This window comes from Heliconius melpomene, chromosome 17 (genome assembly GCF_056956725.1).
Source record: "Heliconius melpomene rosina isolate 202511_hmr_F chromosome 17, ASM5695672v1, whole genome shotgun sequence".
Classification (NCBI taxonomy): Eukaryota; Metazoa; Arthropoda; class Insecta; order Lepidoptera; family Nymphalidae; genus Heliconius; species Heliconius melpomene.
The window spans coordinates 12,018,299-12,030,940 of NC_140405.1; the positions used below are offsets into that span (position 1 = coordinate 12,018,299).

General features: G+C 31.8%; 1 protein-coding gene across 1 annotated transcript; it reads left to right on the top strand.

The window, feature by feature from the left end:
* The first annotated feature begins 216 nt into the window (after nucleotides 1-216).
* On the top strand, nucleotides 217-12,175 carry dsh (Segment polarity protein dishevelled). Its single transcript, XM_085200853.1, has 9 exons — nucleotides 217-1,202; nucleotides 2,109-2,280; nucleotides 2,849-3,031; nucleotides 3,881-4,026; nucleotides 5,295-5,452; nucleotides 6,013-6,114; nucleotides 6,500-6,582; nucleotides 6,998-7,145; nucleotides 7,602-12,175. Exons 1-8 carry the CDS (start codon nucleotides 318-320, stop codon nucleotides 7,141-7,143), a joined length of 1,875 nt encoding a protein of 624 aa, XP_085056979.1. The 5' UTR covers nucleotides 217-317; the 3' UTR covers nucleotides 7,144-7,145; nucleotides 7,602-12,175.
* Nucleotides 12,176-12,642: the final 467 nt, after the last annotated feature.

Consider the following 12,642-nt stretch of genomic DNA (forward strand, 5'->3'; position numbering starts at 1 on the left):
CGGTAGGTAAGCGATAAAATGTTTTTGCGAAAAAATAAATGATTACAGAAATTCTTTAATAACATTCTTATTAATTATTATTACTTAAATAATTACATTATAATGAATATTTTTTATATATTTTGGTACCGTATCTATCTTTCACAAAGACAGGAATAGGAAAAGACAGATAATTAAATTTAAAAAAGCGACAGCATCGCCGCCACCGCGATCTGCGGACAAAACGCGAACTAGCACACTTGTGATGGCGACCGATATTTATAGATCGTAAGGGCTGTTAAGTTATCAATAAATAACAATAAATGTTATAAAAAAACATGGAGGAGACAAAAGTGATATACTATATAGACGATGAGGAAACACCTTATCTCGTCAAAATACCAATTTCCCCGGAAAAGGTAACGCTATTGGACTTTAAGAATCAATTGAACAGACCGAACTATAAGTTTTTTTTCAAATCAATGGACGATGACTTCGGTGTGGTTAAAGAGGAGATTGTTGACGATAATGCGCATTTACCGTGTTTTAATGGTCGTGTTGTCTCGTGGCTTGTGTCTGCTGAGGGTTCTAACCCATCGGATGGAGCTTCCCAATGCACTGATAGCAATGCTGGTAAAACTAAGCAAAACATTCATGGGGCTCCCACTGCACCCCTCACTAGAGATACTTGTACCGATACGGATAGCACTATAAGTTCCCGACCGGGACACAGGGCGTCGTGTGACAAATATAAATATAGAGGCTTGAGAATCAATGGTCACTCCAAATATGGCAACCACGGCCTGGAGTACGAAACAGCTTCAGTTCTTAGCTCTGATTTGGACTCCACCAGCTTATTCGACAGCCAATCAGAAATAACCACCACAACTGGTCGTCACACTAATGCCTCAGTTGACAGAGCCCTCACAGAATGCAGTAGCGTATCACACCTCCAAGTGAGTTCAAGGAAGAGACCACAACGCCGACGGAAGAGACCTCAAGTTATGTCCAGAACATCATCCTATTCTTCTATAACCGATTCAACCATGTCCATGCATATTATAACAGTCACTTTAAATATGGATACTGTGAGTTTTCTGGGAATTTCGATAGTAGGACAGTCAAATAAAGGTGGAGATGGTGGAATATATGTGGGGAGTATCATGAAGGGTGGTGCAGTTGCTTTGGATGGCAGAATTGAACCTGGTGACATGATTCTACAAGTAAGTAAAGAAAAAATATATAATTATCTTTAGTGTTAAAAAGCTAAATAAACAATTAACGATTATAAAACATTTGCTTATTCAAAAATAAGTAAATGTTTTATAATTATTTCCATATGATCTAACTGACCAAAATTATAATCAAATGACATTCCTCTTGTACTGAGAATTTTATAATGAATGCCTTACATAAACATTAGGTAAAGAGAAAAAGAAATCTGATGCTATGATAAACTTTTATTTGTATAATCTCTTCATTATACAGTGTCTTCATTATGTGTTTTGAGAATAGGCTTTGTACCATCACCTATTATCATACTGATGTGCCCCACATTTTGACTGAATTTGAGATTTTATCTGTGTTGTTATGTGTTGAGAGATGGAACATTAACACTGTGCTTTATTGTGGTAGTATTAATTATCTAATTGGGGATTGAATACAAATCTGCTACATTTTTAAAAACCTTTGAAGGTTTCATTTAAAATTATTAAAAAATTACCAAAATCAGAGATTTCCATCATACTGATGAAATTATAATATTAATATTTCTCTAATATAAATACTTATGACCATTCCAAGAGTTAAATACACCTCGGAGGGGTATTTTTTTATTGATTTGTTATGCACTACAGACTTTTGTGATGTGAAGACTCAATAATTTAGAACTTAATCATATGAATTTTGTATTATCTGCATTCTCAATTGGGTACATGTTAGTATCAAACATGTGACATTTGATTGAAAGGCTAATTTTTAAAAAAGTGTAGAATTTTATGATGATGAATGAAATAAATTATAATTTAATTGTCAGGATATTTGTTAAGGTATAAGGCTTAAATATAACAATTAGTTCTATTAATCAAGTTTCTAAGGTACATAATATCCTTTCCAATATTTTTTTCCAGGTGAACGACGTAAACTTCGAAGATATGACCAATGATGAAGCAGTCAGAGTGCTCCGTGAAGTGGTCCAAAAACCAGGACCCATTAAGCTGGTGGTGGCTAAATGCTGGGACCCAAATCCCAAAGGTTACTTCACTATACCCAGGACAGAACCAGTGCGGCCTATTGATCCTGGTAAGACAGGAGAGTTTTGACAGAACTTTTCAGTAAAAGTGCTAAAACTGGTTAGCTATAATGTTTTAGGGATAATTTTTTTGTCTTGGTATTTAGCTGAAATTAGAGAGCAGAATGTCTTAATGCATAAATTTCATTTGTATAACTTTATTGACCTTAGGTTACACATGTGTTAAAGCTTCCATGAACATAATTTAAATGGAATTCTTCAATCATCAAATTCTTACTAGTTACAACTTCTCCGAATACTTAGTAACTTCACTACTACTAACTGTCCACCCTCCCCGCCGCCTCCATACTAGAGTGGGGTCAGATAGAGGAATTATATTTTCTTACTTTGTTATATTCTAATAAAAGCGTGATGCTAAAAAAAATCAATAATAATGTATGACCAAAAATTTTTTTTAATTGTTTGGTACTTTTAGACGCTGCGCCAAATTAATTATATATTCTTAAAAAAGCGTTAGTTCGAATCTTACGTTCAATTTATTTGTTTTACTAATTCCTTGCTTCTCATCAATTTTCTTGTTATTTTTGACCATTTTCTAAATTCTCTTAACATCCACAGGTGCATGGGTGGCTCACACTCAGGCTTTACGCGAGGCATACCCCCCTCCCCCGCTGTCTACCCTCCCTGCGGCATCAATACCGGAGCGGGGGTCGGACGTGGGTTCACTTCCCGCCGAGCCACAACTGTCCGTTGGTATGGACATGGCGTTGGTGGTTAGAGCTATGTTGAGGCCGGATTCGGGTGAGAATTTAGTGTCATGTAATAGTAATAGTAAATAGTGAGCGGCGTTGAGTTACGCCACGTAATGTCGAATTACACTGTGTTCTCTCTGCCGCCCCTTTTATATGCAGGATACAGCGTGAAACTAAAATAATAGACCTAAACAATGTTTTAGGCGTCTGATTTGAAATTATCTTTTTTATATATTTTTTAATTGGGTTGCGTTATCTGAGAAAAAAACAATTAGACACTTAACAAGTAAAAAATAGCAATACCGGAAGCTTTCTTATTGAAGAATTGACTATCATGTTATAACCATAACAATAAAGACCAAATGACCACAAAATTTAACATAGTACCTCCCTCCTAGACTTAGAGATCTGCAATCGAATGTGGATCAAAATCTGTATAAAAAAAAAAAGTTTGCCTTATCCTCCAAGAATCAACTTTGATTTTGTCCGATTTTGTCGACAAATTTTAAATAATTTTAAAATATTTAAAACTATGACTATATCCACTCAAAATTGACCAACTATCTTCCCCCAAAATCTGAAGATCAGGAATTTAATGTAGCTTAAAATAATCCAAGGATTGATTGGTTAGCATTTTAATCAATTCTTCATTTTAATTCCAAATTATATTTATAACTCCGGATATATGTAAAAGCCCTTATTTTTAAGACCTATAAAATTGATTTCACTATCTTGCCCTAAGGTTTGGAGATCAGGGATAGAATGTGGCCAAAAATAACAATATCTTACGCATTTATCCAAGAAACAACTGGTTCTGATCTCCAATGATATTTTCTAAATGATATCTCTAACCATGCACATATATGTAGTAGCCCTTTTTCTCCTTCTTGCCCCTAAGGTCTGGAGATCAGGGATAGGATGTGGCTCAAAATAACGATACCCAACGCATTCATCGGTGCTGATATAGTCGACTGGATACTACAACACGTCGCCGGCATTGTGGACAGACGTGACGCTAGAAAGTATGCTTCGCATATGCTCAAGGTTGGTGCCGATTTGATTTTTATATTAAGTATTTTTGTAAATGTTATTTTTACATTTTTAATAAAATTCGGTCCATTTAATAAAATATTACAATGCTCTCTCTCTATGCATGGCAAGATGTATCAGAAAATCTTTTATTGTAGGCATTTATCAAAGTTATTTATTTAGTTTATTTTTCTGTGTGTTGGGCTCATTGAACTTAGAAACGGCTAAACCGATTTAACTGCAGTTTTCACTAATGTATTTTAACAAATTGGCCTTAACATTTAGTGTTTCTTTTATTTCAATTGGTTCCTAAATAAAAAAATATATATCAATTTACTTGAATCCGGTCACTTTAGTCTGGTCAAAAAACCTGGCTGCATAAACTAAATTAATGTATTCAGTAACACTTGCGCCATCAGGACAAGTCCATCGACATATCATTTATCAAAATCGACCTGGTTTAACAGTTACAAAAGAAAAAAGGAACAAACAAATACGTACATAGCGCTATTATTTAGTAAAAAGTTAAACCACATAACCCTCCTTTTGGTTTTCGCACAGTCGGATAAAAATAAAACATAAAATTTGAACATAACGGGCCTGAAAACAATCCAAGAGTTCAACAGGCGTCGATTCAAAACCCGCTAAGATCAAATCGTTTTCCTCTTTCTTAAAATTAAATTAAATTAATTATACGCTCTTCTAATTGTTGTATCATTATAAAACTTGGCAATTATATGATTAGATAGACAATACAATATTATTGGTACCTTCGAACTAATCTTATGATGGAACTGGAAGATGGCTGATGGAACCATCCAAGGTTCCTTCTGTAAACATATGTGTTCTGTTTAAAAAAGCGTATTTTTAGTTTTTTATACTATTAATTACATTTTAGGTTAGTAGTAGAGCAGGAGCACAACCGTGTGACTGTAAGCGTTAGTTGTGGGTTCGATTCCCACTCGAGGAAATAGAAAAAAATCTAATTTCGTCACTCTGGTAGCAAATCGTTGTTGAGTTCCGCCACTCAATACGCAATGCATCCAAAATTTGTTGGAAAGGGGGGAACGAAGTTAACACTAGGTCCCTAGGTTTCCTCTGCGTTCCCTTCTATTTGTGGGATACAAAAAAGCCTTTAGTTTTAACTTAAAATAAATTACAAAAAAATCTTATTTAAACTCTAACTCTAATATTCACTCAGATTGTATTATTTGTGATTTACGTCTTCAAGTCTCTCTCTCTCTCTCTCTCAAAATTGATTTAAACCTGTCATTAATTTCCAGGCGGGTTTCATACGCCACACCGTGAACAAGATAACGTTCTCGGAGCAGTGCTACTACGTGGCCGGCGAACTGTGCGTGGAGCTGGCGGCACTCCGCCTCCGCAGCGCCGACCAGGACAGCCTCGCGTCTGATACGTTGGCACCGTTGCCTAATCCTACGTGAGTCAAAAAATGCTTAAACTACTAGGTACTCTGAGTAGGAATCGAACCCACAACCATCGCGTTCACAGTCACAAGTTTGTACCCCTGAGCTACGACGATCTCAATAAAATTTAATAAAAATTATTAAAAAATACTATAACCTATGTTCTGTACTAATATTATGTGTATCTCCGTTCATGAGAATGTAATATTTTCATTTCCTTGCTCTCTGGTAACAAGACAAGTACAGTATTGAATTCCTGAAGCTGAAATTTCAGCAGTGCGTGGGAAACGTAGCGTCTTAATACTGGGTTCTCTTTGCCTACCCTGCTATTTGCGGAATACAGCGTGAAGCTGTGAAGTAATTTTTCACTATAGTAACATCGATCTCTTCTCTCTCAGTGCCCCCCAACAATTTTAAAGACGGCATCAATTCTATCTGTCTTATATAAAACGTGGTTTGATTTATATAAAAATTAATATATAATATATGACTTTATTACGTAATAATAAACGTATAATATATTACGTTTTAGTTTTTTTTAATGCGTATTTAATGGGTTTCCCTCATCTTACAGCTTGATGGGCCCCGGCTACATGCCATATGCCGGGTCGTATGGGTACCAGCCCATACCATTCAAGTATTCATCGTGTGTTACAAGTGAACATACTATATATGGGTAAGTTGATGATTTTTTTTTTGTTTTATATCCCTCACATAGCAAGATAAGCAGATGAAAGCCACCCAATTGTAAAGCGTTGCTCATTGAATGGCGGATTTGAATTCAAAATATTAAGTAATTCTATTCCTCAAATGGGAACGAACCCGCAACCGTCGCTTTTACAGAAACACTACACTACACTGTGCCATGACGGCCTGTCTCTTTATTTGTGTTTCATTTTTATAATAGGGGTATTAGATTATCTTAATAAATCCAAAGTTTTAGCATGTGTATTTTGTTTCATTTGTATTTTTTTTCTTTTCCTTTTGTAAGGTAGATAGTAAAAATTGTAACGTTTCATGTTATTTTTAAAAAAGTGCTACACATAAAATTTATATTTCAGTTACAACAGAGAAGAGAGCGTGTTGTCGGGTAGTGGGGGTTCTAGTGCCGGCTCTGACCATTTAACTGCTAAGGAACCTACAGGTACTACATAAATTATGCTAAATTGGTGACTTGCTAAAATATGTACTTGTGGGAGTGACTGTGCCTATATTGCTGTACTGCCCTGCCTGTGACCCAAAGCATATGTTTTAGGTCAAACGTTATAAGTTATAAATCTAAACGTTATATCTAACGTTAGTTGTTTTTTTTGGGTATTTGCCTAAATATTAGGATTTCTCACCAGATTAGTAATAGTATTTTTTTTTTATACAAAAAGGACATAGTTTGTCATTTGTTTGAATACACCAATGAATGAATGGTGGTGGGGGATGGATATAACATAATATACCAGTGTTTGAACATTGGTATATTATGTGCAGTAAATACAATATGGATTGTGTGTACACTGCCTTTCTTCGTCACTATTGTCCATTATTTTATTTTTTATTTGAACCAGCGACCCGTGAGAATGAAGTAAAGTCAACATCGAGCGGGTCGGGCGCCAGCGGCGTCGCTGATGGTGGTGGAGGAGGCGCGCGGCGCTCCCACTCCCACTCCAGCGGCTCGGACAGGGCCAACGACCGGCCTGTGCTTTTCTTGTAACGGTAGGTCTAACGGTTATGTACTGGTCTATTTATGGTCTACTGATGGTTTAACTCAAAAATAAATAGTTCAATCATATTTCTCTCGAAGTATTCACATCTTGCATACTCATGCATATTTGTAAGTTTTAAATTTTGGATCTGTTTTACGAATCACAGTAAAATTTAAGCCGTCATTTGGATAGTGAAGGGGATTTAGTCGGGGAACATTTGTCGGATGTCGGTAATTTTTAAATTATATATCAAATTATTATAAGCTTTTTGTTAACAATATATTTTAAAAAGCAATACCACGAAATATGTATAAGTTTTGACTTCTTTAATATTTAAATTAACAATTATCTATTAGATTATTAGCACTATTCAAAATACAAAATCCAAATTACATTTTCTTACTCCAATATTAATGTTTAATTCTTGTAAACAATAGTGTTTTTGACGGTTATATATTTTTTTCAGGACAAAACTATGAACGGTCCGCCACTGCCAAATAACATTAGGAATTTACGTATGTATTTAAATGTTATGAACTATTATTATTATATACAATATGTAATTAATCGTAGCTTGTACGGAGTGGACCATATGTGGTCCAATATGTGTTGAGCCACGCAAGGCCTGAATGTGAGCCCTATGTGGTCGTTGATGCTAAATTGGCCATAGACAATTAAAATATATTAAATTAAAAAACATACTATTTTTATATGTTTAACATAGGGTAAAAGTGTGCCGTTTATAACTGAAGTTATTATGAGCAATTTTTTTTATTGCTTATATTTATTGCATTTAGTATAGTTAAAAAATATATTTCACTTGCATAAACGAAAAGATGATTCTGGAATTGATTAGAAGAAAGATTTTATATACATGTATTAAGTGGATTGGATATTAATGTTGTTTTGTAATAAGTGGATATTAATAGAAACAAAAACTGTAGTTGTTGCTCTGTAAAGAGAAACAACATTAAAAGCTATGGCTTCAAATATTATATTTTATATGTTGCAGAAATCACGTTCTATTAATTAAAGCCAGAGTCAATTCTTATAGCCATACGGTTCCAAAAAATGACCATAGAGCAAAGTCCTGTCATATATAATATTAAGGCATAGAACTCTCTCTAAGGTCATGAGTAGACTAGAATTCTTGAATGAAGAGTAAAAGATCTTCTTTACATACATAAAAATATATATTTAAGTCAACTCAACATGCAATGTTTCAAATTTGAACATTAGGTTCATTGAACCTGTTCTTCGATTAGTGCAGAAAATATAATTTTTTTTGTTACTTTTCAAAATTTATATAAGGCATTTAGCATCAACGGCTTATTATTCGCTCAAAAATTTGCTTGGATCAGTTCTGGCTAAATAATTAATTAATTCAAAAACATTACAAACTGATATGACACTATTTTTGGCTTTAGCAAGCCAATTTTACAAGGATTGATTGCTATCTGATAAAAAAAAATTAATAATCGTACCAATTACTTACCACGACAGTGTATTGACACTAATTCTCCTTGTTGAGTGTGCTTAATGGCGGAAATAAAGTGTCATTTCACATTTGCGTAGACTTTTTAATGTGCGACACACAGGAACAACAAATGTTTCTTTTCTATTCAACTATTAAATATGGCGCCCTCAGAATGAAAATAGTGTAATTTAAAAATAGCCATTTATGAAAATTCACAATAAAATGTAGAATTAGCTTTTTTTAACGATTTATACAAAATACAATAATTTCAGAAATATTTAGATAGACCAACCATTTTTTATTCTGAGGGTGCAAAATACTAATGTAAATTTATACTAAATAGTGTATAAAAATATTATTAAAATATATTGGTCCATATTAAAAGTGTCGATCAGTTATTCATGCCAGTTCTGGTCCATATTGTAAAGTAGAAACGATTTAGACCCACCAGGATATATTCTAAATGTGGTTTATTATTTATTTTTTACAAAAACTTTTTTTACAAGCATTTTTTGATACGGTAAAACTTTTTTATACTTAAATTGCAAATAAAAAAGAAGAAAAAATGCTTACATTTGTGATAGAATGATTCATTTCAAAAGTTGTGCCATTGTATTATATTATTTTATAATTATTCTTATTATTTAAAAAAAACAATTAAAATACAAGTTTATGACGTCATTTGTGTTATTGGCATTAATTTTATCGTTTTCAGCTTAATATTATTGAACTATAAAAACTATTCCAAATAAATATATTTAAAATTCACTTCCATTTTTAGTCTTTGTATAGGTAGTTTATTTTACTTTTTATAATGTCTACAGATAAAATAAAGAAATAATGCTTATACAAATTAGTATACATGGTATATTAAAAAAATAAATAGTTAATTTATTGAAATGCTTTAAAATAATGTTTTTTCATGGCACTTAACAACCATGTGTACTAAAATATAAATTTCCAGATGCATTTCCAATTCAATCGGTTAATCTTAAAAGAAATAAAAAAAATTAAAGCCCTTAAAAAAATAAATAGATTTCGTATAAATATAGACTAAAAATAAAGTATTTACGTATTTTACGATTAGTATACATTCTAGCCTTAAACAAAAAAATAAAAAAATACATATATACGAGTATATACAGACTATAAAGGGAAATGTCATTTAGCTTGTCAAATTTTAGTGATTTTTGTGTTCTGTAATTTTTTAGTGGAAATTCGTAGTTTATTATTTTTTGTTAAGATTAGTCGATTGAATGGTTTTTTACTTCGAAAAATAATACAAAATATTGATGATTATATTTCAAAAAGCTTTATCAATATGTTTATGAAAAAAAAAACAATACACTTTTTCATTTTATGTAAAGCAATGAAATATAATCGATTTTGCCACATAATCGAAAGCTAAAACGATTTTCATAAAACGCCAATTATGTTATAGCCATATTTAGTGTACATTGTATTGTATGTTAGTATGTGTATAGTTTAGGAGTAAATGTTAGAAGTAAAGGAAGCTAGGTAGGTGCTCTAGGTATTAGTATTTATAAATGGTTGTCTGTCTTATCAGTCGTGGGTTCGATTACATCGATTTTGATTTAAAAAAAGACTTTTTACTTATTTTATATATTTTTTTAAATTGGGTTGTGATTTTTTTTTCATTTTCCCTTTATTTCTGTTGACAAGTTGTATTTGATCGAACCGAAGATTGAAACGTCGAAGTTAGAAACTAGTGAACTATATTTTTCATACAATAATGTCGCAAATATGATTATAATTACTTGCATTTTTATATGTATTTAAGAGGTCTTTTCGACGCATTTACAATGTGTTATTTAAATAATTCTTTTAACCTTAAAACCTTTTCTTTTTGTTTATGTATTAAATATAAATGGCAACACTACAAAGAGCCAATACATTTAAGATTATTATTTTCGTATATTTATCAATTTCTTAACCTTGTTATGTGGCATTTAAATGATGTATTTTTTTTATTTTCAAAAGAACATTTTGCAGCTTGTGCTATGCAAATTAAAAAATAATAATTAAGAAGTAATGAATGGGCGGTTTTATTTAAAAGTAAAACGCTAGGAATCGTATACGTACAGTTGAATTGGAATTTTTATTATATGAGGGTAATAATATATACTAAAATACTATAAGATATCATATTTAAGGTATTATTGATATAATATTTTTTTTTTGTTTCTTCTTTTTTTTAACCTAAAAGCCCTAGAATCTACTGCGTAAAGAACCGATTTGAACTTTAAACCGTTCAAAATATATTTGAACTGTTCAACTTAAACCTGGTTTAAACTTTGAACCCTTCCAAAACTATTTCAACAGTTCGAAGTTCAAATAGTTACTTGTACAAAAAAATAATTTATAATCAGTTTTTGACATATCAGATAATCTTTTATTTATAAATATTTTTTTATTTTAATATTATATAATGTAAGAAATGTATGACATTTTGCGAGCATAAAAGGCATTTCTGATTTTTTTTTTTGTGATTTGGTCCATGTTTAATTTTGGAATTGGTTTCGTTCGGAGTAGTATATAAAAATACTTAGGCCTTCGATTTTTATTTAAAACATTTTTATAGGAATATAAATATTAATAATATTTAGGTAGTCATCCCATCGTATCCACTAACTGCCGCGATTGTTTTTGTGCGTTCAATAACTTCTCACGGAAATGGTTATATTCAAATTATTCTCATATCAATGCTTCCGTAAGATAAAACACAGCGTTGACTTACGCTACCTAATAAACAATGTTTTTAGGGTAAAATTGATGTTCTTTCGGTCTAAAATTAATTCCATAATCAATAATGAACTTAACATTTAACTCCTATTATATATGGGCCAAATTTTAAATATAAATTACAATTATCATGTAATATTATACATTTGATATATATTTTTCTTACACTCTAGTCTTAATGTTTTCTTCCAAAAAAAAATATTTTTTTAATATTCAATCTTTTTAAAAAGATAATTAAATACTAAAAATATTCGTTTTAATGAGGGACAGTTGTTGGCTTCAAACACATTGGTTGTAGATTCTATTCCTACTCAGGGTTATTACCCCGAAATACCAGAGTATGAAATGGGATTAAATTACTTATTATTTATTCCCTTTTCATATAGTCACTCCGGTAAGACGGTGCGGCGTTGAGTTCCGCAACTCAAGACTCAATGTCTTGAATTCGGACAGAAGGTGGAGGACGGATTCACGAACGACGAACATTGGTTCCCTCTGCCATTTCTGCTATATTGTGGGATAAAGTGCGAAGCTAAATAAGTATTTTTAAAAAGATTGAATTGTTATAACGTATTTTTTTTATTATAATTTTTATAATTATTATATGTTGTAAATAGTTTAGTAATTGTTATTTAAAATAATACTCATTTATATTGTCAGCATCAGGCTCGAAGGACCAAAAGTCCAAAATGAGTCGAACGAACTTGTATTTTTATGTATATTATTATTATATTTTATAATTTAATGGGCGATATTTATAAACGTGTAATTTTTAATAAAGAAATAGAAATTTGTAATTATTTTCTTTGTTTTATTCAGTTTTGACGTGAATACCTCAAATAATTTGCTACCACACTTGGGCATTCCAAAACATATCCGTCACATCATCTATATCCAAAATAAAATTATACTTTTTTTTTATAATGAATAAGCTTGCGTTTGACCGCATCAAGTCTGGTGAGCGTTGATGCGATGATGATCTCAGTTGTTGAATAAGTGTTGCTGTTACCGACAATCTGTATAATCCGATACTCTACAAAATACCTCTTCAATGTCTATGTAACGTAATGTAAAAGTACCATAGCGTCCAGGCAATGTATGAAATAATATGAATACACTACCTATACACTATACACTAGTGGCCCCCGCCTGGTTTCTCTCCCTCATCTCATTTGAATTACTTTTGTGTTCGTTATTATTTTAAAGACTAAATCTTTACATTTATAGCTTAAACATTATTTTGTAACAATATTGTCCCATTCAATAC

Excerpts from the sequence above, each read along its gene's own strand:
- dsh (XM_085200853.1), top strand. The coding sequence starts at position 318 with ATGGAGGAGACAAAAGTGATATACTATATAGACGATGAGGAAACACCT. Across the intron at positions 1,203-2,108 it reads CTGGTGACATGATTCTACAA|GTGAACGACGTAAACTTCGA; the intron begins GTAAGTAAAGAA and ends ATTTTTTTCCAG. Across the intron at positions 3,032-3,880 it reads TATGTTGAGGCCGGATTCGG|GTCTGGAGATCAGGGATAGG; the intron begins GTGAGAATTTAG and ends CTTGCCCCTAAG.